Source organism: Cavia porcellus, unplaced genomic scaffold (genome assembly GCF_034190915.1).
Source record: "Cavia porcellus strain 051 isolate PalLab524CR breed Dunkin Hartley unplaced genomic scaffold, mCavPor4.1 scaffold_11, whole genome shotgun sequence".
Lineage (NCBI taxonomy): Eukaryota > Metazoa > Chordata > Mammalia > Rodentia > Caviidae > Cavia > Cavia porcellus.
The window spans coordinates 63,457,360-63,482,626 of NW_026947494.1; the positions used below are offsets into that span (position 1 = coordinate 63,457,360).

The 25,267-nt window shown below is 43.1% G+C and overlaps 2 protein-coding genes and 1 long non-coding RNA gene across 6 annotated transcripts in view; 1 reads left to right on the forward strand and 2 right to left on the reverse strand.

The window, feature by feature from the left end:
- Positions 1 to 15,684, forward strand: part of Poc5 (POC5 centriolar protein) — a 34,454-nt gene extending 18,770 nt beyond the window's left edge. For all 4 annotated transcript variants that reach the window (XM_013151042.3, XM_003461333.5, XM_063258359.1 and 1 more), the window contains exons 8-12: positions 570 to 749; positions 1,780 to 1,933; positions 6,478 to 6,737; positions 12,620 to 12,796; positions 15,296 to 15,684. In XM_013151042.3, the coding sequence (XP_013006496.1) occupies positions 570 to 749; positions 1,780 to 1,933; positions 6,478 to 6,737; positions 12,620 to 12,796; positions 15,296 to 15,439 (915 nt within the window). In that variant the 3' untranslated portion in view covers positions 15,440 to 15,684. The remainder of the gene's footprint in view (positions 1 to 569; positions 750 to 1,779; positions 1,934 to 6,477; positions 6,738 to 12,619; positions 12,797 to 15,295) is intronic.
- On the reverse strand, positions 202 to 13,649 carry LOC134478134 (uncharacterized). The gene is made up of 3 exons (XR_010050573.1): positions 13,235 to 13,649; positions 8,649 to 8,699; positions 202 to 781 (listed from the first exon to the last, which is right to left on the reverse strand). It is a non-coding gene; the product is annotated as an uncharacterized LOC134478134 (long non-coding RNA).
- A 3,078-nt stretch (positions 15,685 to 18,762) lies between the features above and the next one.
- The window catches only part of Ankdd1b (ankyrin repeat and death domain containing 1B), a 62,653-nt gene continuing 56,148 nt past the window's right edge, over positions 18,763 to 25,267 (reverse strand). Inside the window, 4 exon segments of the mRNA XM_023564429.2 lie at positions 18,763 to 18,824; positions 19,766 to 19,840; positions 19,843 to 19,896; positions 23,106 to 23,298. Of these exon segments, the coding sequence (XP_023420197.2) occupies positions 18,763 to 18,824; positions 19,766 to 19,840; positions 19,843 to 19,896; positions 23,106 to 23,298 (384 nt within the window).

The following is a 25,267-nucleotide window of genomic DNA, read 5'->3' on the forward strand; positions in this document are numbered from 1 at the left end:
CGGCCAAGAGTTCATTCACCATGAGCACCTCACTGGCCCATCTAATCAGCTCCCAGCATCTCCCAGTCCAGGCACACACTGACCCTCAAGATCTTAACTAGCACAAGTGCTTCCTAGTGCTCTCATGTTGTAATTAATCCCAGTGGCTAAAATCTACCTTATTCATGTTGAAACAAGTTGTTTAAAATGAGTATGCCATGCTTTGAAAGACCATTGAGAATAAATATTTATTTAAATATTTATGCAGTATGCAAATGTATAGGTAAAGTGGCAAGGTTGTAATTTGATTTGGTTTTCTGTTTTTCCCCTAACCTGATTAACTGCGGTAAGCCACGGTGGAAGGAACGAGGCTGTGGGTGAAGCAGGTCTGGCTTTTCCCTTCCCGCACATGTTACCGCAGCAGGGCTCTTGCTGCTAGGCCTGGCCTCCCAGCTGCAGTGAGAGAACCGCATAGCTCCCGGGGGTCGAATGACCGTGTGTGTACACTTAGCACCGCGTCATGTCTGTTATTACTACCAATGCATTCACCGGTCCACTGGGCTTTGAGGTTGTTTGTCACTTTTATTTAGGTTTATGAAGGTAAACTAGCTGACCAGTACTTCCAGAGAGCATTACTGAAGAAAGTCTGGAAGGGCTGGCGCTCCGTCGTGCAGAGGCAGTGGAAGGAAGTGGTGGAGCGAGCTTGTCAAGCGAGAGCGGAAGAAGTCTGCATCCAGATTTCCAATGATTATGAGACCAAAGTTGCTTTGGTAACGTTCTCTTTTATATTCCACTTTCCATTCTGCAATAGGAAAGACGAGTAGGGTCACTATTAGGTTTCTCTTTTTGCTGTTGATATAGCCAAAAATTTTTTTTTAAAAAAGATTTTGTCCTCATGTTAATTTATAGTCATGAGGTTGGTATAAAGCAGATACACATAAATTGAGATTATTTAAAATTAATACTGTTTCCATGGGAAAATATTTGGGACCTAAAATGTAATTAAAACCATCTGAAAAATGTAGTAGCCCTTATAAAATAAATATTAAAGGAAAATTCATTATTATGGCACTAAATTCTTAATATTAAAAATGCATTTCATAATACAAATAATTTTCTGCAATTCAGATGACATGCTGAAATGGAGTCCCTGCAGGTTTGGTCTAGGGGAAAATGGGCTATGCCTGAATCCACTCTGCACTTTAAATTTAGTAACTCACATTCACCTACTAAAACTTCTCTAATTGTTACCTTTAGGAACTGTTTTTTCCTGAAGGGATCAAGATTATCTGTGGCTCATGTAAATCAATGTGTTTTGTTTAATATCCTACATAAAAGTGTTATGGTACAAATGACATATGTTTGTATAATAAAAGTGCACTTGTGACAGCAAGCAGGGTGTGGTGGCACATGTTTGTTATCCCAGCACTCAGGAAGCTGAGGCAGGAGGATGGCTATAAGTTCCAGACCAGTCTAGTTTACAAAGTGAATTCAAGGCCAGCCTGCATTGCATAGCAAAACCCTATCTCAAAAAGACCAAAAAATTAAGAAAATACACTGACAATCTTCAGTGAAATTCTACTTGAGTCTTGACTTTATGGTTAGTGATAAAAATGGATTGTTAATGGAGACAGTAGGCATAAGATACAACTAGATTAAGTTACATAGCACAAGAGGTATATGGCAAACTGTTTTTAGTATTTAAGAATAACCTCACAGTATGGCGATATTTTTAGCAGTGATACTTTTTCTCTGTCCCAAATATTTTTCTTTTTTTTTCCCAAATTATTCTTATTTTAGTTATCTGGAGCTTTAGAAAATGCAAAAGCCGAGGTTCAGAGAATGCAGCAAGAGAAAGAGCAATTTGAGGATTCCATGAAGAAAGCGTTCATGAGGGGGGTGTGTGCACTAAATCTGGAAGCCATGACTATGTTTCAGAACAGAAATGATACAGGTTAGTACACAAGGTTCTCTGCTATTTTCAAAAAAGAATGTAAGACAATGTGAGTGATTAGTAGTCTACAATACTAATCTGCAGTAGGTATGTCTCCTCGAGGTGCTGTTTACTTTCATGATGTTATATCCAGTCTTAAATCTATCCTGCAAATTAGCTCAGAGTTACTTATGTTACCTTAGATCCGATCAGGTAAACTGTCAGTTTTTAATTATTTAAGCTACAGGTTAAAGTAATACTTTTAATATAGAACATTATTTTAAGGTCCTTTTAACTAATAATTTTAATGCCTCTAAATACAAAATTTCTAGTTTTTGCTTTTTCCTAAATACCAAATTCCACGGACTGCTTTGTTTTTTGTTTGTTTGTCTGTTTGTTTTTTACTGAGTATATCTTACCTATTCATGGTTTTCCATTTTAGAAAGAGCTTTTCTTCCGATTCAAAAGAGACCTTGACCTCACTTTTGGGAGATCTAAATGAAAGCCTATCTATAGAAGTCAATAAAAGAATTTTATTTCAGAAAAAGTCCTGTTAGAACTAACTACATTTCAGCCAGTTGTGGTGGCTCATGCATGTAACTCCAGCAATTGGGGGCTGAGACAGGAAGATCACTGCAAGTTCAAGGCCAGCATGAGCTACACAGTGAGTTCGGCCAGCCTGAACTACATGATGTTTCTTACACTGCCAGAGTCTGAGTAGCCACGAAGTGGTTTTGTCAGCGTGGCTCAGAAGGGCACATGACCAGAAACCTTTGTGGCGATGTACAGCAGGGCCTTAGATTCCTTCTCCAGAGAAGGCAGATGACATAAACCTCACTTGTCTGCTTCAGAGGGGTTCTTTGTACAGTGAGATCCGCAAAAGAACTTTAAACAACAAGCTGTACTCTAACAGATAGCTGATAAGATATAACTGTTAGCATAATTCCAGTCCACCTGCCTAGCCTCAGGTCAAACACATGATCGTCTTTGCCACGTTCCCTCATATGAAGTCCTCTTTGGACTCAGCCTATTTGTCCCTGAGACAGTTTCCTTAAAGTGATTTCAATCCTGTGAATAACTTCTCTGTGCTTGTTGTGCCCCCATATTTTGGCACCAGCAGAGATTCAATATTTCAAGCTTGTGTGTTTTGGTGACAGTTTGGGCAGATCATTCTGTGACAGTGGTGGTGAATCTATGGCATGTGTGCCACAGCAGGCAGTTAGTTACCACTGAAAGGTGTCAAAGGTTCGCCATCACTGTTTTGTGAGATGTAGTCATGGTATGTGGTCCGTATATGAAGGTTAGAAATTTGTAATCGTAGAACTGCAAGACTGAATTGTTTATCTTGCCAGTACTCAAGTAAGAATTTGATTTCTCCAATAAGAACATGTTTCTATAATTATAGTCTTTTATTTGAAGATCAGTACTAAAAACCAACTCTCCGCCCTCAATGACATGCTAGTCTGTTTCAGCTCTGATTATCAGCAGGTGGATATACTGAATTGAGGATTTGTCTATTTGGAAGAGATACTGAATTTTATAGGCGACAAATCCCTACTAGAACTAATGACATTCAATTATTAAAAAAAAAAAAAAAAACTTTCACCTAAGAAGGCAATGAAATTACTTAGAATTATTTTACTGTCTTAGTAAGTTTACCAGATTAAACTTTAAATTCAAATACAGATATGTCTCCTACGGGCCAATATGCACAGCAAGATTTATAGGAAGAAAATGTATTCTGACACTTACAGAGGATGGTTCATTTTATTCCTTTTAAGACTTTGTCTCTAGGGGCTGGGGATTTAGCTCAGCGGCATAAGCACCTGCCTTGCAAGCAGGCGGTCGTGAGTTCGATCCCTGGTACCGATAAAAAAATAAATAAAATTTAAAAAAAAAGACTTTCTCTGAAGTCTTCTGTCATAGATAGCCAATGCAGTCTCTGAGAACCTAACTGTTTTAAGTGACTTGAGGCATTGTTTATCATAACAATGAGTGATAAAGAGGGCAAAAATTATGAAGTGTATACCACTATAATGTTGGTGGAACTACCAAAGGCAAAAGCTAATGTAATCTAATGCTGGCCATGCTTCATGGTATTTAGATTTTATAACATTGTGTTGACAGCTGTTGTAATTTTTAAATTCTTATAGGAAAAATAATTATTTCTGGCCCCCTTACTCCCATTAAAACAATTGTTTTTTATAATGCACTTTCAAATAATGCAAGGTACCTTAATATACCAGCCCTATCAAATAGTTGTTTGTTTTTGTTTGTCCCAGTTCTCAGTTGTCTGTGGTCTCCAATGAGCCTCATGTTGTGTGTTAATCTCAAATCTTGTGGATTATCAATCAGATTTTTATGAAAAAGGCAGAATTTGGCAATTAAAAAGACTTTAAAATGATATCTGCCAATTTTTCAAGTAATTTTAGGCACAGTAGAAAAATACTTTATAACTGTGAAAAGCAGTAACCCATTAAAGTGGTAATAATTGCTGTTAAACCTACCAGTTTTCTCATGAACAGAAAACTCATGAATGAGCCCTCCATATCGAAAATGGGTCACCTGTCTTTCTCCCACAGAATGCCATGGCCAGACCTGACTCTGTATTGGTCCTGTAGTGGTAATGTCTGCCACCACCAAAAGCCAGACATTGCATTCCATCAAAAAATGTTAAAACCCTGTGTGTATATGTTATTTTGTCTTCACATTAAAAGTGGTGCTATTTTCTATTGAATCAGTCCCTTTCATCAGAAGATGTCAAAGGGTCTAGGCACTGTAACCATCAAACTTTGTTAGCAAGGTAACTATGACTGTGTTGTATCAAATAGTTTAAGAAAAGAATTAATGCATAAGCCCAAATTTCTGCATGAAAAGACAACACAGAAAACCACTTAAAAATAATGTCTTCTTTCAGTGTTGTGAAATATCTCATTGAATTTGCAGGCCCTCTTACTGCTGTTTGGTACCAGAGAGCCTGAGTCTTAAGCAGAAACTCACCACATTCTAATGCAGAGGGAGACATAAATCTAAAATAGAAGAACTCCTCAGTCCTTGCTTCTGGAAACCAACACCATTTACTCCTTTGTCTTGGAGCTGAGCTCCATCCCTAGCCCTTTGAGAATTTTAATTTTGAGATGATGTCTTGGTACATTGCCCAGTCTGGACTCAAACTTGCAATCCCTCTGACTTCAGCATCCCCAGGGCATGTGCTACCATACCAGACTCCATTCAATCCTTAAACCAAGGTTATACTAATGCTAGGACAGAAAGTTGCTGTGTGAAGTGTCTCTACAATCAGTTAAATGCACAGATGTGCTCTTTATTTTTGACTTATATAGTCTAATAAAAGAAGCTTTTGGAGCGCAGGGGGTGCTGGACATTAAACCTAGGGCCTGTGACTTAACATACTTCCCTAAAGAATAAGCAAAACTTGAGACTCTACTGTAATCAGTACCACCCAATCCATGGAGCCCAGATATATATCAGATACCCAGGCAGGTATACAGAGCACTTGGACCCATGCCGTCCCAAAATGGTTGTTTTAGAAGTCATAGATAAGCCAAGGTTAATGACACCAGCCATGTATCCTTGTTACATACCTCACTTACCTATTGGATCAGTATTATTAAGCAGCTTTGTACTTGTAATCCTATAAATTGATTATAATTTGACCCACACTGTACTCACATTGTGACTTTGCTGTACAAATACTCCTGACAAAGGCTCTCGGTGGCGTCTCATGCCAGACCCCTCATGTCTCTCAGGAGCTATTTCAATTCCCCAATGAACTTTTCCTACTCTTAAAAAAAAAAACCAAAAAACAAAACCAGGGCCTCAGCTGTACTCTACCATGAAGCTGCATTCCAGCCCAAGAACACATTTCTTGCCTGGCATGGTGTTACATTCTTGTAGTCTCAGCTACTTGGGAGGCTGAAGCAGGAGGATCACATGACCCAACAAGTCAAAACCAGCCTGGGCAACATAGTGACACTACAGTTCAAAACAATAAATAAAAAGTAAAAAAGTTTTAAGAACTCATTTCTTTTACAGTGTCAAAAGTAATGATGGTTACAGTGCCTTGTTTTCTTACTCTTTGCTGAAAGTCAAGCTAGGCTTATAACAATAGATAGAAATAAGAAGGGGGTATGGTGATACTAGGAAATAGTTCCAAAGCTTCAAATACATGGCCATTCACCAGGAGAACAGTAAGAAGTCAAAAGGACCCAGGTGCACAGGCTCTGGGCACCCCTGTGTGTCACCATCACTGTGATGTGGTGCCCTTAGCTGAGGTTCCAGATACACAGCTAATTGTTTTTATCTTTTATATAAGAGTAAGGCGTTACTTTTTCACATTGAAGTAAGTGTCTGAAGTCTTTGGTGGTTAATGGTGACATTAACTGGTTAGTATGAGAAACTGCATTAACCGAAGGCAGAGTGGACTCCACTGAACAACAAGCATCTACATTTTTGTTAGGCTCATATTGGAACCGGTATAGATTTTTACTGGGGAAGAAGAATCTTGACTGGGGAGCATTTTAATGAGCTGAAGTTGTGATTTATAGGGACTGATTTCACTAACAATAAAAAGGAAGAGTGCGGCCCTGGTGTTCAAGGAAGAGAACGCACCGTCCACCTGGACCCCTCGGCCTTCGCGGCTCAGCTGCTGCCCTCTCCGCCCTCAGGGGCAGCCAGCACCACTGCGGTGCCCTCCGCCACCTCCGTGACATCCGCGGGGACTGCATCCGCGCCCTCTGGGAGTGCCCACCTTCCAACTTCCACCCTCGGCCTCGGGACCGCGGCTGCTGCTGTGTCTGAGGAAGTGGTGAGTATGCTTTGTGGCCACTGCTGTGCTATAAAGAGTCCAGACCCCAGTCTGTAAATGGGATGTTTTGTGGTGGGGGTGTTTGTTGATTTTTGTGCGTGTGTGGAACAGGGATCCAACTCACGGCCACGGGATGGCAGGCAACACCTTTTTGCCATGTCTCGAGTCCTGTTGTCTATTTTTAATTCAGAATAGTTTTCCGTGGAAAAAGATACCTGCATGGTGGTTAGGCCAACCCACAGAAGACATTCAGTGCACAAAGCGGTTAAAACATGAATCTGTAATGAGAAACTAACCTCCGAAGTGCTATCACAGCTGCAATAAACAAAAATAAAGAACTTTTCACTAACATGTTTCAAAAACTTAGAAAACTAGATATGAGTACGAATTGAGGATAGACTTCTTCCTTTGAAGCAAATTAGCTGGTGTCTTCAAAGACCTAGGAGGTTAAGAGATCTCCAACTGCATGCTTGCCATTCAGCCAGCTGCCTCCCTCTTCCTGGGTTTGATGTACACGCTGACACTGCTCTGGTGGCTCCACTTTGGCGAGGTTGTAACTATCAGTTCATAACTGAATGAGGACACAAGGAGCTTTCCCTGGCGTCACCGAGCGTGGGACAGGGTACTGCACAGGGTGAGTGTGTGCGCATGCGCATGTGTGGAAAGCATCTGGAATGGAAATGCACCGAGCTCTAGACAAAGCGTACCCTCACTGGCACCCGGCCTCGGGCTGTTGACAGGTGGTTCTCAGTGTTTCTCTGGAGGGGATGGGACAAGGAACTCGCACAGCCCAGCTTGTCAGGCTCGCTTCTGTGGGCTTGTCAGGACTCTGTGGCCTTCCTGCCTGCTCTGGCAGGGCTCGGGCACAAAGGCACGGAGTGTCATACAGCTCTGTCGGGGATTCTCCCAATTCCTGACCACTAACATTGGAGGAAAGATGACAGCTAAAGCCACCTTAGGTGCTCCAGGGCCCTGGGCAGCATCTATATCAATGATGTCTGCTCATCCGTAGGCTGCTAGCTGACACCAGTTTCTGCCCTTTAAGTGCTATTAACTTAGGAGAAAAATATGTTGAGACTTGCTATTTATCATGTTTTTTCTGGACCTGAAATATGTGTGTTATATATATACATGGCCAGTAAGAGAAATGTGAATGGCTGGGGATTTAGCTCAGTGGCATAAGCACCTGCCTTGCAAGTGTGTGGTCATGAGTTCGATTCCTAGTACCGATAAAAAGTTTTTAAAGAAAGAGAAATGTGAAATGTGAATGTGTGGGAGAGTCTTGATTTAGAAATAAGACCCTAACACATGTTCAGCTGTGTTTATTTTCCATGATTACACTTTTGAAGTATTATACTATAGCTTTGATCTCAGTGTGTATTTAAATTTCTGGTTTGCCATTCATGACACATATGCAGATAATACACACAGCTGAAATTTCTCAGAATTTCCTTCTTAAAATATAACTATAGCAATATAACTGCATTTGTATGTAAACCTGAATATGCAGAGGGAAAAGAATGAGTGCTAGCTCAACACCCTTTTTATTGCCAACTTTTTAAAATAAGTTGACTACCTGAAGTAATTTTGAATTCTTTGAAGCATGGAAAACAGTGGTGGCCTGGAGCGGTGGCATAAGCTGTAATCCCAACACTTGGGAGGCTGAGGCAGAACTGCAGAGTTTGAAGTCAACCTGGGCTACAAAGTGAGTTCAAAGCCAGCCTGAGAGCCTGTCTCAAAAAACAAAAACCTCAGGGATTTAGCTTAGTGGCCTAAGTGCCTGCCTGACAAGCGCAGGGTTGTGAGTTCAGTCCCCAATACCAAAAAAGTAATTAATTAACAATTAAAAATTTTTTTAAAGCAGTATATACAGCCATGCCCCATCCACACACTTCCCCACACACCACCCACCTCTTCAAAAACAGTTGCTCAATTTCCTCCATGTGAGTGCAGCCTCTAGGGCTAGAGAAAGAAGAATCACAAGTTAATCTCTCTGTAAGTATAATGCTAATTTTCTTATAATTAAAACACACGAGTTCACCTCAAATATGCCTTGCGTTGTTTTTTAAAAGAACTATAATAACAAAAGAACAAACATTCATTAGTCGGCTTAGTGTGAAGCCAGTCATTGTAGGGAAGAGGGAAGGTAAGATTTGTGACCCAACCTCGTTATGTTTATCTTCTTTGTAATCACAAAGGCTTCTATGAACATTTAGAACTTTCTTCCTTGTTATTTCTAGTAGCTAAAAGAAGTATGTGCAGAAAGTTCAGAGAATTGAAAATAACTGGAGTGTAGGCTGCTATGCTAATTAAATAATATAATCATCTGTAAAATTCTTTTCTTTTCTTACCCTCAGTATGTTAAAGAAAATGTCAGAATTTCATGGTGGAAGACATTTTTCAAAAAAAATAGGTTAGGCAGGTGTGTGGGCAAATACGCTGCAGCTCCCAAGGATGAACGATAGGTGGCGTAGTGCTCTTTCTTTCTAACTAGAATATTGTGAGAGAGAGTTTCAATTGGATTTTAAAGCTCCGTAATAGAACTAGCTAGTTAGTATGACTTCTTTTCTAGTTTTTCTCCTTACCAGAATGAAATGTGATAAGGTATCATTATGCAGTTGGTAATGCTTCCTAGATTTCACAAATGAAGTGATTGAGGCTTAGAGTAACTTGCTTATGGACAGTTACAATTAGTAACTGTTAGAGTCAGAATTCCACTTTTGACACTGACCTCAGAGTTCTGTTTTCCCACCCAAATGCATGTTATCTCCCTTTCATCTACTAAGATGCGAATAAGGAGGTTTTTAATATGTCACGTGTTCCTACGAGCAGTCAAACGTTTTCCATTCCTTGTGATTTTGTTGTTTATGTTGATACGGCTACCAAGAGAAATTGGGAAAATGCTAGAATCTTCAAAGCCTAGTACGCTGATAAATTTAATGAGCTGTAACACAATTGGCACCAGTAAGTGGTCATTTGCCCAAAACTTCAGCTAAAACAAAGAATGATGTTTTAAATGGTGTACATATCCTTACTATTTTACCCTAAAACATGTACATCAACTTGCCATTTTTGATGGGCAGCCACCCTTGATGTATTTGCTGTTTCCGAGAGTTGGTTTCAGTAAAGTATAGCATGAATAAAGCTTGCCAAGCTACCTGATTATAAAAACCTGTTAGATATTTTTTCCTTCTTCCCATTAGCAGGAATTTTCCCCATAACATCTCATATATTACTAAAATGTGCATAGTGATTTTTTTTTTAAATAACTGTTGTGAGCTTACACAATTTTGGCTATATTGCATAAGTATTATTAGCAAGTACAGGTAATAAACGCTCTGACAGTAAGCAGCTGACTTGGTAAATACACAAGTCCCATTTAAGACAGCTTCTGTTCAGTTCAAATGAGGTTTTTTTTAAAGTTCTTTTTCATGGCAGTGTATATTTTCTCCTTACTGAAGCATCTAAAGCAGCTCTCAGCTGGGCTGCGGGCCCATGCTGAGTGGATGTTTTGCCACCCACAGTGGCCCCACACTGGCCGTCCGCATGACTCCCCCAGAAGAGTGGCTTGGAAGGGGATGTAAAGGACCTGCTGGTGGCTAAGCAGGATGAGGGCACAGGCCCAGGTGTGCTTCAGGTTTCAATCGCTAGCAAAGAATTTTTTTGTCAGCCATTAATTTTGTATTTCAAAACAGTTTTAAAGAATCTTCATTAGGGGCTGAGGAAAATAGAATATGTGTAAGGCTCTGGGTTCAATCCCCATTGCCCACAAAACAAAAGCAAACAAAAACTTCATTAATTATAAAATCTTCTTTGTATTTAGCTTTATAATAAAAAAAATCAGAAAGCTTTCCTCAGTCAGAAACATGAGTTTAGTCCATGAAGACATCTGTAAATATTTTAAAGCCTGACATTTGATTTCTTGGATTCATAAGATCCAAAAGTTGTTAGTTTATAAAGGCAAGTAATTTCTATAAGAATTATAGGGAGAAACAGTATTGTAAGTCTTTCTTTCTAAACTCTGTGAGCTGTGTGTTCTGTTTATCATCTTTTCTTAGTGAAGATGGTCATGTCATTACTGCCACATTTGCTGCTGTATAATGTGTCTGTAGATTTCCTGGGTGGATGAAAGCATCGGCCTTATGATGTCACCTCCCAGCGTCTCTCCCCACACCTACATTGTATATAAATATTTAGATACAGCCATTCCAAGTAGATGGGTATTTGTGATGACTGTGTACACATAGCTAAGCCATGAATGTGTACCAAGACAGTGTTCCCTTTACAGTATGACTTTTGTTCCTGGCATCACTTCATTTTTATCTCTGGCTAGTTTTATGTGCAGCTATGAGTCTTTCCAACTCCAAGGAAGTGCAGAGCCACACTGAGCACTTTTCCTTCAGGCCCTCTCAACACATGAGATTTCTTTTTTTTTTTTTTTTTTGGTACCAGGGATCGAACTCACAACTGCGCACTTAAAAGGCAGGTGCTTATGCCGCTGAGCTAAATCTCCAGCCCAACATGTGAGATTTCTGTCAGTCTGACTTTCCCAGGGCCATCCTTCCTAGAGCTCACCTCTCCTTCTTTCAGTAGGCAACTGTAGCCATTGTGGGTAAACGTAGCTCGGTAGAGAACCAAAAATGGGCTTTAACATGGGGAGCAGATCAAGAGTTAGGCTGGGTGTGGTGGCGCACGCCTGTAATCCCAGCACCCAGGAGACCGAGGCAGAAGATTGCTCTGAGTTTGAGACCAGGCTGGGCTACAAAGCCGGCCTGTCCCAGAAAAAGAAAAAAGAAACAAAACTGAGTAGACCTATGTGTTACTCCTGATTTCTTATCATCCATCAGCAAAAGATCTGTAAGGCTGTCAGCGCCTTTGGATATGATCATCCCATTTTTTACAACATATCCTATAACAATAACTCAAAAAAAGGTTGGTGTGTTTCCCTTTCAAATACTCCCTACTCATCCAGAGTAACTGACTGTCTATCTGTGTGTCTGTCTGACTCTGTCTGTCTGTCTCTCTCTCTCCCTTTTTTCTCCACCTTCACATAAATGGTCTGTCTGTATTTTAACTCTGCCTCTCTAGTTCTTTCCCGGCACTGTAGTTCAGATTACCGGGAGCTGCATGTTCCAGTAGGGCAGCAGCATGGCGTGGTGTCCACCACTCCCCAGCGTTACAGTTTGGTGGTTCCGTGTCTGGAGATGATGTCCAAGTGGGCCTGGCCTTCATAATAAAACCATTTGCTTTTGGGGAAAAAAAAGAATCTTCACAAAAATATATCATATATATAATAGGGAAATAGCTGAGAAAGACAAACTGGTTGGTCACTGAAAAGCCTCTTATTACAGCATGACTATTGCTTGAAAAAGGTATATTAATAAAGTGAGAAGAAAAAAGGCAGACACAAAGAGGAATTTATGTAGTGATATTGCTAATTATGCCCAAAGATGAAAGCTCATGAATCGGCTATGGGCTGACGGGGCTGGGGAAGGGAGGGGACACATGGCGCAAGAAGCTCCACAGGCAGGGTCTGTCCTGTCCCGATGGCCCGGTAGTCACAGGAATGTGCACAGCGTCACCCAGCGTCGCTGTTACACTTCAGTTATGGGAGATTACACAACACTTCTTACACAATCTTTGAACTTTCTGTGAAGCTGTCACCATTTCAAATTTAATTTTCTTAAATTCCTAAAATCTTATACTAGGTTACTGGGTATTTGAGGGCATTTGGCTTTTTCTTTTTGTCTTATTTTAAGTTTTATGTTTTTCCACATTAAAATTGGTTAAATATATAAGTATTTGAAGTGCTGTGTGAGTTACCAAAAGTAATGTATTTGTTTGGTACCAACTGGTTATTTGTTTTTGCTTGTTTGTTTTAGTATGTGCCAAGAGTTGTGACCTCAGCACAGCAGAGAGCTGGGAGAACAATCACTGCCCGGATCACAGGGAGATGTGATTTTGCTTCAAAAAACAGAATTAATAGCAGCTTAGCTATCATGGGCGTTTCTCCTCCCATGAGCTCAGTCATTGTGGAGAAACATCATCCAGTCACAGTGGTGAGTCTACATTTGATGAAGTATTTTCCCTGAGCGTTTGCAGCCTGACAGACCCGCCAGTGACAATTCCAGACCCGCAGCTACTGTGCATGGTGCTCACCCTGGCCCTCATGGTTCTGTACAGTCGGGCGATACATGGGGCCCACCCTGCCTTCCCTCTGTCAAAACACTGATTTCCGAAATAGCACTTCTTCCAGTGGAAAATGGTCTGATACTAAAAGTAATCAGTGTTGGTTCCCCAAATGGTAAAATGCATGATTTAAGACAGAGCCCGTCACTCATAAACCAGCTGTTCATAGTTTTTTTCATTTTATCTCCATCTTTAAAAAGTGTTCTCTTTTTGTCAACACAATTGTCAGCATATTAAAAAAAATTAGGTTCTATGAATTTGTTATAGAAAGGTATATATTATTTAAAGAAGAAATAAGCAAAAAATACCTGAGTTAGTGCCTCAGTTTGCTCCTCATTGACTGTGACATTTACAAATCAAGTGAAATGTTTCAGCCTCTATTTTGCCATCTGTAAAATGAAATGGTAAGAATACTTATCTCCTACGCCTATTTTGGATTCAGGATTATATAAGATAATGTGAAAATTAAAGAGATGTATGGAAGTACTTTGTAAACTGTAAAACCACAAGCAAAGTTAACTTACTAAAAGTTACTAGAAAAAGAACGTAGAATATCTTTGTTTTATTTCTTATAGCACCCTGGAAATCAACAGTTACCTCACAAAGTAAAACCTAAAAAGAGTAACAAGAACATAGCACTAGAGAACCAAGGATTGATTTTAAAAGACAGTATCCTCATAAATCCTCAATATTACAGAACATTTCTGTCTACTCAGTACGTAAAAGGATTAATAAAAACGTGTGACTTTTAAGTTTTTCTCCTTAAGGATACTAGGTGTTCCTAGATGACAAAATCAAGGAGACTGGGTTGATTATTTAAATTAAGCCCACCTGAAGTAGAGACCAGAGGTGTAAACACCAGTGCCAGACTGAACTTGGAGGCAAAGGAGGAGTTATTTTAGGATTCCTCTCTTTCTGCCTCTGTTTTTAGATTTTATGTTATGAGATAATCCTGCGTTTACATGGTGTTGTAAAATTGACTAGAGATATCCCATGTTCTTTTTCTGTGTGCATGTGACTGAGCACTTGATGACACATCCAGCTGCTGGCTGTAGAAGTTGCACTGCATATAAGAGAGAAAAGCCTGACATACATTACTCCAACGTGTGCATGAAGCGTGTACAGGGCTGATCACAAAGTGCAGTACTTACATTCTTAAATGCATTACAGTAAAAGACACATTGACATCAACCCCCTCAGAAGACTCGCCTTATAACACTTTTACAACACACTGTCCCACCGTCCTTGCCACCTTCTGAAGCCCTTCTGGAAGTCCTGTCGTGAGTGTGCTTAGTCATGCTGTCATGGCTGCCTTGATGTCCTGAATCAATTCAAAAAGTTTACTTTTCACATCATTTTGGCTTTGAGGAAGAGCTGGAAATCACGTGGTACCAGATCCTGTCAACAGCTGGATGTGGGCACACTGATGTTTTTGATAGAAATTGACCTAAACATGTGAATCGTTTCAGAGTATGGCGACACCCATTAAAAACGCTCCCGAAAGGGCCGGGATTTAGCTCAGCGGCACAAGCACTGAGGCAAGTGCAAGGTTGTGAGTTCGATGTCTGATACCAAAACAATAAAAAAAACCACTCCCAAAAGACTTTCCAGAACTGTGTCAGAAAGCAGCACAACTGAAGCTCGGGAAACTTGTGAGGGAGATTAATGCGCTGTTGTTTACTATAGTAAAATATTTTATTCAAACATTCACCGTATTTTTGGATTGCATCTCTTACGGACTGAGTCAGATGTGCCCTGGCTTTAACACTTCAGTGCTTGTGTCCTGGCACCTGCTATGGGCACATCCTTCCCTCAGCGTGTGTCCTGGACATCTAGTTATTTCCCTGCTTAGGAAGTTGCAATCCGTAGTAAGGGAGCACCAGGCTTGTGGAAAAACCTGCTCGTGTGTCACCATAAAAGAGTTGCCTGCTCTTGGGGAAACCAGGGGAGGTACAAGGCCTCAGCTTTGCTCTGGTTTGAAACAGAACCAGCCTGGGTCCTGGGGCCTTCCCACGTCCTCCAGGAGTGGACGCTGCACATCTCTTCAGCTCAAGAGGCAGATGCCGGGGGGTTGTCTCTCTCACACTACAAAGCTCCTTTCTCTGCCTAGCCACTGTAAGCCTTTTCTATCTTGTCCTTTTGGGGAATGGCTCCAAAGTACAGTACATTCAATTGTGAGCGCCACGGGTGGCCAACTGCACTCAGGTCCTTTTGGAGAAAGGCTTCATCTTGTTTGTTTGAATGGCTGTTAAACCTCACTCATTGCTGGTATCTGCTGGATGCTTCACAAATGTGTATTCGGTTAAATGATGATAAAATGATGGCATAATCATCTTACGAGATCATTAAGCACATTTTTATCTTTTCAGCAAACCATTCCCCAAGCAACTGCTGCAAAATATCCTCGGACCATTCACCCTGAAAGCAATACCTCAGCTTCCAGGTCTCTTGGAACCAGATCGACCCACACCCAGTCTCTCACCAGCATTCAATCCATAAAAGTGGTTGACTAAAGTGAATACATTCAGAGTGAAGTCCATTAAGTCTTCTGGTTTCACCAAGGGTTGGAAATCGGTAGGTTTTAACACCTCCATATTGTTAGAACATGCTGGATATGTCATGTTCATCTTAGCAGAATTGTAAGAGACTGTTTCAAACTGTAACATCCTTTGTAACTAAATGTAGAGGTTATTTTAATGTTATTTTTATTTAAGCAGTTAAGTAAAACTTTTTTAATTAAAAAAGAAACTTTTTAATATGTTCAGTTTGTCATTGATTATATCATCATCAAAGTATATACATCCTGTTTCCTGTACATTATTTCTAAAAGGCCAAGTCATGTCCAATGTTAGCTAGCTATAATCTACTCGAAAACCTGAGAAGGAATTTTACTTTAAGCATTGTTAAAGCTAACCAAACCAAAACCAAGATACTTTTACATTAAAAATCTAAAGACTAAGAATAATAGTTGTAATGTTTTTATCACAGCTGTTTGTGACTTGTTATCGTCATTCTTATATAATGATGAAAAATAAAGGGAAATGCCAGCACCAGACACTCTTTCTGGCCTTACGTGAGGGCAGCACAGAAGTGTCCTGAAACGTACGTGCACGCCCTGTGCAGACGTGTCCTGTGCGGCCTGGTCACAGAAACACCGAGGCCTGAAGCCTGAGCAGAGGCTGTGCGGTGACTGCCAACAGGGATGAGGACACCTCCAGGCAGTGCTGATGGGCAGACAGAGGCCTGCCTTGTCAGTGCATTTAGTCTCGGCCGACTCCTCCCAGCCAGACCCCCTGAACCTCGGGCTCCTCATCCTGAGTAAGAGCACAGCCTGCCGACCCTACCTGATTCACATTGTGCTTACACAGTACCTGAAAGTAAGTAGATTAGGCATAGCGGTCAGGTACTGCCAGAAATGCACAAGGACGCCCTGCCTCCCAAACAGAACCATTCCAAAGAACCTGGCTAGGTTCCTAGAACAGAGAGGGGTGGGCTTACTGACCTGAAGTCTCTCCCGACTTAAACAGGGTATCATTCTGTGCTGGAGCTGAATTGAAGAAATCTTTTTTGCTGCTCACACTGGTAATAGGATATCAGCAAGTCAATGTGATCAAGACCTTTTCTAAGTCTTGGAAGCAGCAGGCCTGTTTCTTAAGAAACCTGAGGTGCCTCTTACATTGTTCAGGGTGCTGGCCTTGCCCTGCCTGTGGCAGCATCCCCTGTCCTGCCCACCGCTGCCCAGTGACACCCTGTGCTCACAGACCCATTCTCCAGCCTGGTCCTTGCTGTGTGAACCGACCCCAGACTGCTGGTCTATCCTGTCTGTAGCAAGCACACCACAGGCCAAACAGTGACTCGGAGGAACCTGTGATGGCCCGCTTCATCCTGCCTTCATGGGATCTCCCTCTCCAGACCATACCCTGACTCCTCCACTCCAGACCTGGATTTAAACTCCTGAAACAAAGTGATACTCATAAGCCAGGGGCTGTGACTAGGATGTTTTTCAGTGTCCAAGCCAAGACCATGTGGACAAACTTAAAGCAAACAGTATTATAATGAAGACTATTAGAAGCATTTTTATAGTTTTTAAGCTCTAGAAATATTATATGTTGAAAGCATCAAATAATATGGATCTAAGGTAACAAATTCAACAGTTAGAACACTTTTACCAGCAAGAACATGTCTTATAGCCATGCGTGGTAGTGCACATTCGTAATCCCAGTACTGGGAGGCTGAGGAAGGAGGATCACCATGAGTTCAAAGCCAACTTAGACTATATAATAGTTTTAAAAGATCAAAAATAAAATTTTAAAATAAAAATTTAAAAGACCATGTATTTGTATATAAAGAGATTTATTACTCAACTTTCGAAGTGGAGTTAGCATGATCAGCAAAAACTGGCCATGCCGAAGAATAGAGGGAGGCTAGATTTTTCACTCAATACCTTTTATTTTATTTATTTATTTTTTTTATCAGTACCGGGGATCGAACTCACAACTGCACGCTTGCAAGGCAGGCACTTATGCCACAGAGCTAAATCCCCAGCCCCTACTCAATATCTTTTAAAACTCTTTGGAATAATGTGAATACATTTCCTGCTTTATACATTGCTAGCACTGAGACAATCGGTATGACAATGATGTGAACTATAAATTCAGGATAATAATGCTGGACTGAAACTGCTCAGGATTTTCCTACCAGCCTTGTCATTTTAGACCCAGACTTCAGGAATGGGGAGCCATGAAGTATGAGTCGGTGCACAGAAAGTGACACAAATGCTACTTGATTTCACATTTACTTCACAACTTCCTTAACATTACAGAAATCCTGCACGTTCACTGCAGAAAAAATTGGGATAACCAAAGGATACAAAGAAAATTTTAAAAATTGCCTGTAATTACATCAAGAGATGAAAGAAATTTGTAGATACACTCACTGCTTGTCTTTTCTAAGTAGTATGTCGCACTGTCACACTTACATGAGGTTTAAAGCTGCTAATGGCTAAATTTGCAAGCTGGTTTCTCCTGCTGAGGAAGAGACCCCAGTTCATGATTTCCACAGTAGGGGCATGAAGTCAGGTGTCCCACGGGACCCCCACCCCACCCTAAGGCACAGACATTACCCTGATTAATAGAGAAGGAAACAAGACCTAAGAATTTAAATAATATTAACATGCCCACAGGTCACACCTAGCAAGCTACAAAACCAGTTTCAAACCATACATCCCAAAACCTCTGTTCCCACAGGCAGTTGTTTTAAACAAGACCTACAAAATCCTCCTGGATTATGCTGTCATGTGTGTTGTAACAAGTGGCAGAAATAGGAAAGTCAACATGTAACTTCCCTTAAGCAAAAAAACATGTAACTGTGGCAGCTGGAAGTATCGTACTGTTAACCCTTCATTCTCTGTAGAGCGCCTTTCCTGCCATCTCAGGGGTTAGAGGAAAATCGACACTTCTGGAGGACATGTGTGGCAGTAAGGACCTGCATTTAAAAGAACCAAAAGTGCTGAGTAAAAAAAGTAAATATGTGGATATAACTGCGTGCCTATAACCCCAGCACTCTGGGAAGCTGAGACAGCCGGACCATAAATTCAAACTGCTTTGGGAGGCATAGCTGGAGATACTGCTCAATGAAGAGGCCCTGGGTTCTATCACAGTACCGAAAATGAAAACTCTGAGGAGCTAGGTGTGGTGGCACACACCTGTAACCCCAGCACTTCGGAGGCCGAGGCAAGAGGATCGCTACAAATTCAAGCCCAGCCGCTACATAGCCCCCCGCAAAAAAAAAAAAAAAAAAAAATCCAAGGGGAAAAAAATACAATTTCTTTAGGCATTTATGAAGTTGCACATTTCCTGGAGCTTGTGCCAGCTTTGCTTCTGACTTGACGAATCTTTTCTGGAAAACGTAAGATTACGTTATTGATTAGCTGCCATTTGGAGGTCTTGCCGTGTGTCTGCCAGGCTCGGGAGCTCACCTAACCCTACACATCACTGAACACAGACGTCTTGATCTCCTCGCGGAAGCAGCGGGCCGAGGGTCCAGTCCCTGCTCCTCGGCGCGGAGGTGGAGACTGCCCCGTGGCCGAGCCGAAGTTTCCGACTCCAGCCGGACCCATGGTGGACACAGCGGAGCTGCCCAGACCCCACCTGCGCGGTGGTGCTCCGCGGGACTGGGAGGCCCCCTCACTCAGTAGGTTGTCAGAGAACCTTCCTGACAGTGCGATCAGTGCTTTAGGCAGAGCGATTGTTAGCAACCTCAGCGGGCAAACTAACAGCCCGTCTGGCCTTTGCTGCTTCACCTGCAGGTAACATTTTCAGATCTACCAGCTTGTGGTACCTAGTCCCAGGGCAGTTCAGGCGTGCCGAGCGGGCATCCTTACTGTCCACCGCAGCCCTTGCCACAGTAGGCGGCTCAGCCTTCCCACCCACCGCACCTCCCCACCCCACGTGACAGACACGGAATCCCCCACGGTGTTCCCAAGGCCCAGTAGGGGCAGACAGCACATACCGCCTGGCGAAAACGTGAAGGGAGCCAGGTGTGGTGGCACACGCCTGTAATTCCTGTACTTAGCAGGCTGAGGCAGGAGGATCACTTCGAGTTCGAGGCCATCCTGGGCTACAAAGTGAGTTCAAGGCCAGCCTGAACTGTATGGGGACCCCCCTGTCTCAAAACAACAAAAAACAAAAACGTGTCACCTAGCTCGCCCACTGAAGGAATGCCTCTGCCACAGCTGGAGGGAAGGGGTGCTGCTAACAGGGCTGGAGCCCTGCAGCTTCGCCACTGTCACCGTTGGGACCACAAAGGAGGAGCTCCTGTCCTGTGAGGCAGCGACTCACCAGCCAGGCCCGAGAAGCCTGCGCGCACCAGCTCCATATACAGATGTCGGTCCGGGTCTGGCTGGGTCATCAGGGCCCGTGCAGCCAGATGAGCAGCGCCCTGTGGCCGTGCTCGTGGAAGCTGTTCTTTCCTACAGGCACAGGAGACGCAAGGTGAACCTCATGCTGGTGCCCTGGGCAATGAGCACAACCTGAGAGAGGCGCGGAGCTCTTCTGCAAAGCGCAAGCTACACTACAGACTCAAAGCACCTGGTTCAGCGGGCACCTCACTAACATGCAGCTCCCGATTCAGTGGTCTGGAGCCAGCGCCGTGTGTGTGTGTGTGTGTGTGTGTGTGTGTGTGTGTGTGTGCGCGCGCGCGCGCGCGCGCGCGTGTGTGTCCAGCTCCCTCGGGCTGCCACTGCAGGGGATCCGTAAATCACACCCTTGCACAGCAGGCCTGGGCATCCAAGGAAGCCACTAAGCCACTTCTATGCGAGTCTGCACTCCCTGGTCAGGTCATTGAGCAAACATCCAGATACCTGGCCCTGAAAGACGCTGAAGGAAGCGTCAGGACAGGGAGCAGGGCGGCCACTGTCACTCCCACTAGAGTCCACAGTGACAAACACAGGACAGGACCGTTGGCAGAAACAGGCAGCGGGATGGCCTGAGCTCTGAGGCCTGGTAGGAAGTGAGCTGCTCAGGGTTGGAGGGACAAGAGTCTAGGGAGAGGACTTTGCATGCAAGAAGAGTGCACTTTCCAGCAAGGGCAAATATTCTGCTCCTTCTCAATGTCAACAAACCACCACATTTCCCTCCAAAATAAGACCTAACTGGAAAATAAGACCTACCATGACATTTCAAGATGTTCGTCATATAAGCCTAACCCCCAAAACAAGCCATAGTTAAAATCATCAGCCAGATTGCCACATTCAGCATGTCTATCACAACACAATAGATGTATTGAAATATAAAATATTCATATATATTTAAATATAAACAATTCTGGCATTAACACTGACATGATAAAATAAATTTTAATGATTTGTATACACACAGCGGGCGCCTCTGGAGGAGACATAAACACCTGAGTAAATGATGAACTCGAGACTGACTGACCAGGTACAGACACGGCACACAACACACACCCTGGATGCCGCACAGACTGTGTCTAACATGACTCTTCATAGTTCACTGCGCCTTGCGTTGTAATGGACATACTGAATGCATTCTTGAAATAAATATGTTTTCTGAATTTTGGTGCTTGCAAATTTTTGTCACTTGTGTGGACCATCATTCTTTTTTCGAGGGGTGCAGGTGTAGAGCCAGGATCTCACTGAATAGTCCAGGTTTGAACTCACTATCGGGCCTAGGCTGTCCGCAAACTTGCAGCAGTCTCCTGCTTCAGCCTCCACACATGCTGGGATTACAGGCACACACCATGCAAGCGACATGGGCATTCTGGATGGGCATTCTCACCGTCCCCGTGTCTGTTGCCACTCCACATCCCGAGTCTTCTGTTAACACTTCTTTAATGTATTAAATTAAGCTGCACGGACAGGAAGTGCTCGTCTAAGAGAGCGCTGCTGCTGCCACCAACAAGTGGGACCAATGGCTCCACAGGAAGTGGAGTGGCAAGAAACGCAGGCGGAATCCGGGGTCTGGAGAGTCATGATGATATTCCAGAGGAGGGTGACAGGATTTGAATAAATATGGATTCTTATACATGAATAAATATAATTTTCATACATGAATAAATGAATATAGATTATTGTATGTGATAAATGTATCACCATACATGACAAAATAAGCCATCTCCTGAAAATAATTCTTACTGCATCTTTTGGAGCAAAAATTAATGTAAGATCTGGTCTTATTTTTGGAAATACAGTAATTTTTCTTCAGTGCCCACAAACTGCTAGAATTGGATTGCGTTTGCCTCTGCCAACACTTATGATCTGCATCAAGGATGCTCATGGCTTACAGATGATGTGGTGGAGGTCTCTCCTTGGCACCTCACAAAGTTCTGAGGTTTCCTTGTCTTTTGCAGTATTGGAGACTGCACCAGGGCCTTGGTTATGCTGGCTAAGTGCTCCACCTCTGAGCTGCACCCCCAGGCTACTCCAGAAAGACAGAACTGAACTGCCCCTTACCTTATTTTCCCAAAGGCATCTCAGGTTTCCTGAAGAGTACATAATATTATATCTGTAATTAGCTACAAAAGAAAATCTTAATAAACTGGCAGAAACCAGCCAGCATGGCATGTGCTCAGTACGCTGTGCTCCATGTGTTCACGTGAAACTGTGTCTTTCCATGAACTGTAAGAGGTTTGCAGTTTGCCTGCATTGCACACGGAAGCAGCCTGGGTGCATGGAGCTGCGGTTCTGCCATCTAATTGTGGGACAAAATGCAAATCAACCTTCCTGAAGCCACATTGGCCCCAGGAGGGGACTGCTCTGAATAGAAAGCTTGGCCAACAAAAGGGTTTTAAAGCTAATGAATGGATTAACGAAAACTTTAGGTTTCTTAGGTTTCCGACAAATCTTAAAGGAGCAAAGCTAGCCAAGCTCAGTGGCAGTGCATGACTGTAATCCAGCTACTTGGGAAGCTGAGGCAGGAAGATGGCAAGTTCAAGCCTGGCCTAAAGAACCTGGCAACACCCCGTGTTGACAAAATAAAAAATAAAATAGGGCTAGGAATGTAGTTCAGTGGTAGAGCACTTGCCTACCATGAATATGGTCCAGAGTTCAAACCACAGCATCACAAAAAACAAAAACAACTAAGGAACCCAGATGCCTCCCTAATTCTGCCAGCTGGAGGCCAGCCATGATAACTCGGAGTCATCTTCCCCCCAGATTCCTCTGCACCCCATTGTCTCTCATGGGATAGGCCACATCCTCCAAGACCCTCTTCCCCCTTGACCTGGTAGAAGGGATCCCTCCTGGAGTAGAGACCTAAATAATGAGCCTTTTGACTGCAGATCAAGTCCATTTACCCCAGGGCAATTGTAGGGGACGGGAGAAATTAGCCTGGCTTCCCAGTAGGCATGCTGCTGGCTTATGCCTACTGGGAAGCCAGGCTAATTTCTCCCGTCCCCTACAATTGCCTCCCTGGTGCCCACTCAGTCAGAAACTTTAGTTCTTTGTAGGCCAGAGGCCACCTTTTCAGTACCTCTCAATGGATGTACTCATCCTCTGCAAACTTCAGCTCACTTCAGACTCCAGGGAGTGTTAGCTTTCTGCAATGTTCCCAATCCCTTTGTGGACCTATACTAACTGTTCCCAGGCCGAGGCCCCTGGGCTCTCCTGCTTGCTGTGAGCACCAGAAAGGTCCAGGAGGGACACCCCCAGGCCATACACACCTGTCCACTGCTCCTCGATGGCTCTGATCTGGTCATCTGTGAAGTCCCAAGAGTGCGCCAGCCTCTGCCACTCGGTGGCCTTCAGCTGACAGTACGCCAGGTCCCAGAGGAATGTGCGGAGGTGCCTGGTCTCTAGACTGTGGTCCTACTTGAAGGTCACAGTGAAGCCCACCGATGCAGCCTCCGGATGAGCCTACATTGAATATGACTGTACTGGGCTATTCCAGACAGGCCCACATACCACCTTAGACCTGAGCATACGAGCTTTTCAGATACAGCTGGTAAGGTGGTACACACACCTCTTTCCACTGTCAGTTGTCACCGCATCACTGCTTGCCAGACACAGCTTCTGAAATAAGAAGCTTGTGCCAACTGTCAGACACAGGGAATGAGGGGTTCCTCGGTGCAGTGTCTGTGCTGCTGGCTGGAATAGCCCCACACCAGAAAACAGAACAGCCTCACAATTTTAGTGCACTAACTTACAGCCCATTTCCCCTTCTTCTGTTGAGTATTTGGTTTCTCCTACCAAATCCTCAGAGGGGCTCAGGTCAGATACATCCTTAATGAGCCCAGAGCTGGTTCCTCAGTCCACCCCTGTCTGGGGTGAGGAGAGAAGCCAGGAGCCCAACTCCAGGCCGGAAGGAAATGAGGTTCACAAGGGAGCAAGGAGGACTGGCGCGGGTGTCCAGCTTTCAAGCTTCTGCAGCCAAGCTGAGTCCCACAGCACCAGGCTTGGCTTGGCATCTTTTCTGGCTTCTGGAAGTTTCCCTGGGTCCATGTTAGACAGGAATGGCAAAGGTGAGTTGCCTGTAATTGTTTTAGAGACTGTAAAGTAGGGGTGTTCTCCCTGTCAGTCTCTGCTTTACTTCCATAGTGCCCAGCTCTGAAGAAGCCCTAAGAGATGAGGTGAGACGGGGAGACCCAAGAGCATGAGCTCCTGGGCCCTTCCCTTGCACCCCTCCTTCCACCTTCTGATGCAACAGTGAATCCAACAAAACCCACACCACAGGCAGAGAGGAGGGAGTGGAGTGCACCTTTGCCCTGTGCATCTATGTCTCTGGGAAGCTTGCATGCCTTAGTGTCCTGGGGTTGGGCTGGGCAGAACCTCAGCCTCTGAAGGGAAGCCCAGACCCACCCAGTGGATGGAAGCCTGAGGTCATCTATCTTCCAAAACTCTGAAGGACTGGGAAGTCCATTTGTCCTCATGGAGTCCTGTAACCAGATTGGCGAGTAAAAAGATAAAAGCCAAATTTTAAGAAGTCCTTTTGCCTCTGAATCACTGAATTTAATGATGAATGATTGTGTTATGGTCCACACATTGTGTCAACTGGAGAAGTTTAAAAGTTTAACTAAGAGACTCGGCGGGGAGCCAGGGATCTTACTTTGTAAATATCCTCATCCTGAGCAAGAGGAAGGCACAGGGATTTTGAGTGCTATATCTGCTCTGGGGGTTTGGGGGAGGTGGCCTGCATACACTATAAGAGAGGTAAAGATGCTTGCTCTGCCCCTCCTTTTTGCTCTGGCTGCTGCCTTGAAGTGTTGCCCCAGTGCCACACCACCTTGCCTTGGAGCCAGCTGATTATGGACTGAAACCTCCACAAACAGCTAAATAAACCTGTCCTTCCTTCATTTTTGGTGTTGAGTGTTTTGTTCCAGCCACAAGATAAAAATAACCAAGACAGATTGGAAAGCTGATAGTTATGTATGTGTAAACAGATAAAGGATTATAAGAAAGAAAATTTAAATTATATCATTAATCTTTTAATTAGGAATCATTTTATATTAAGCCAGCATATAAGTTTGTTTGATGAACAAAAATGACTAAAAACAATAATGCATTTGGTAAGTATATACATATAAAAGATATAAAGATATATAGATATAGATCTAGATAAAAGGAACAAATTTCTCTCCTGCCTCAGACCTCAGAACTTCAGCTGTCTCCAGAGTGAACAACTCTTACCATTTCTGGGGGCCTCCTGCCACTGTATTTCTATACTACATAGAGTTTTTGAAGCATATCTAATCCTTGTATCTTAAAGATTTGTTAGAAAAGAGGGAAGATTCATGTGTTGGAAAAGTTTCTGATTCTCATCTATCTAAAAGGACCTAAGAAAGCTGCCACACCATAATAATAGAGCCAGTGACTATTTCTAGTTTCA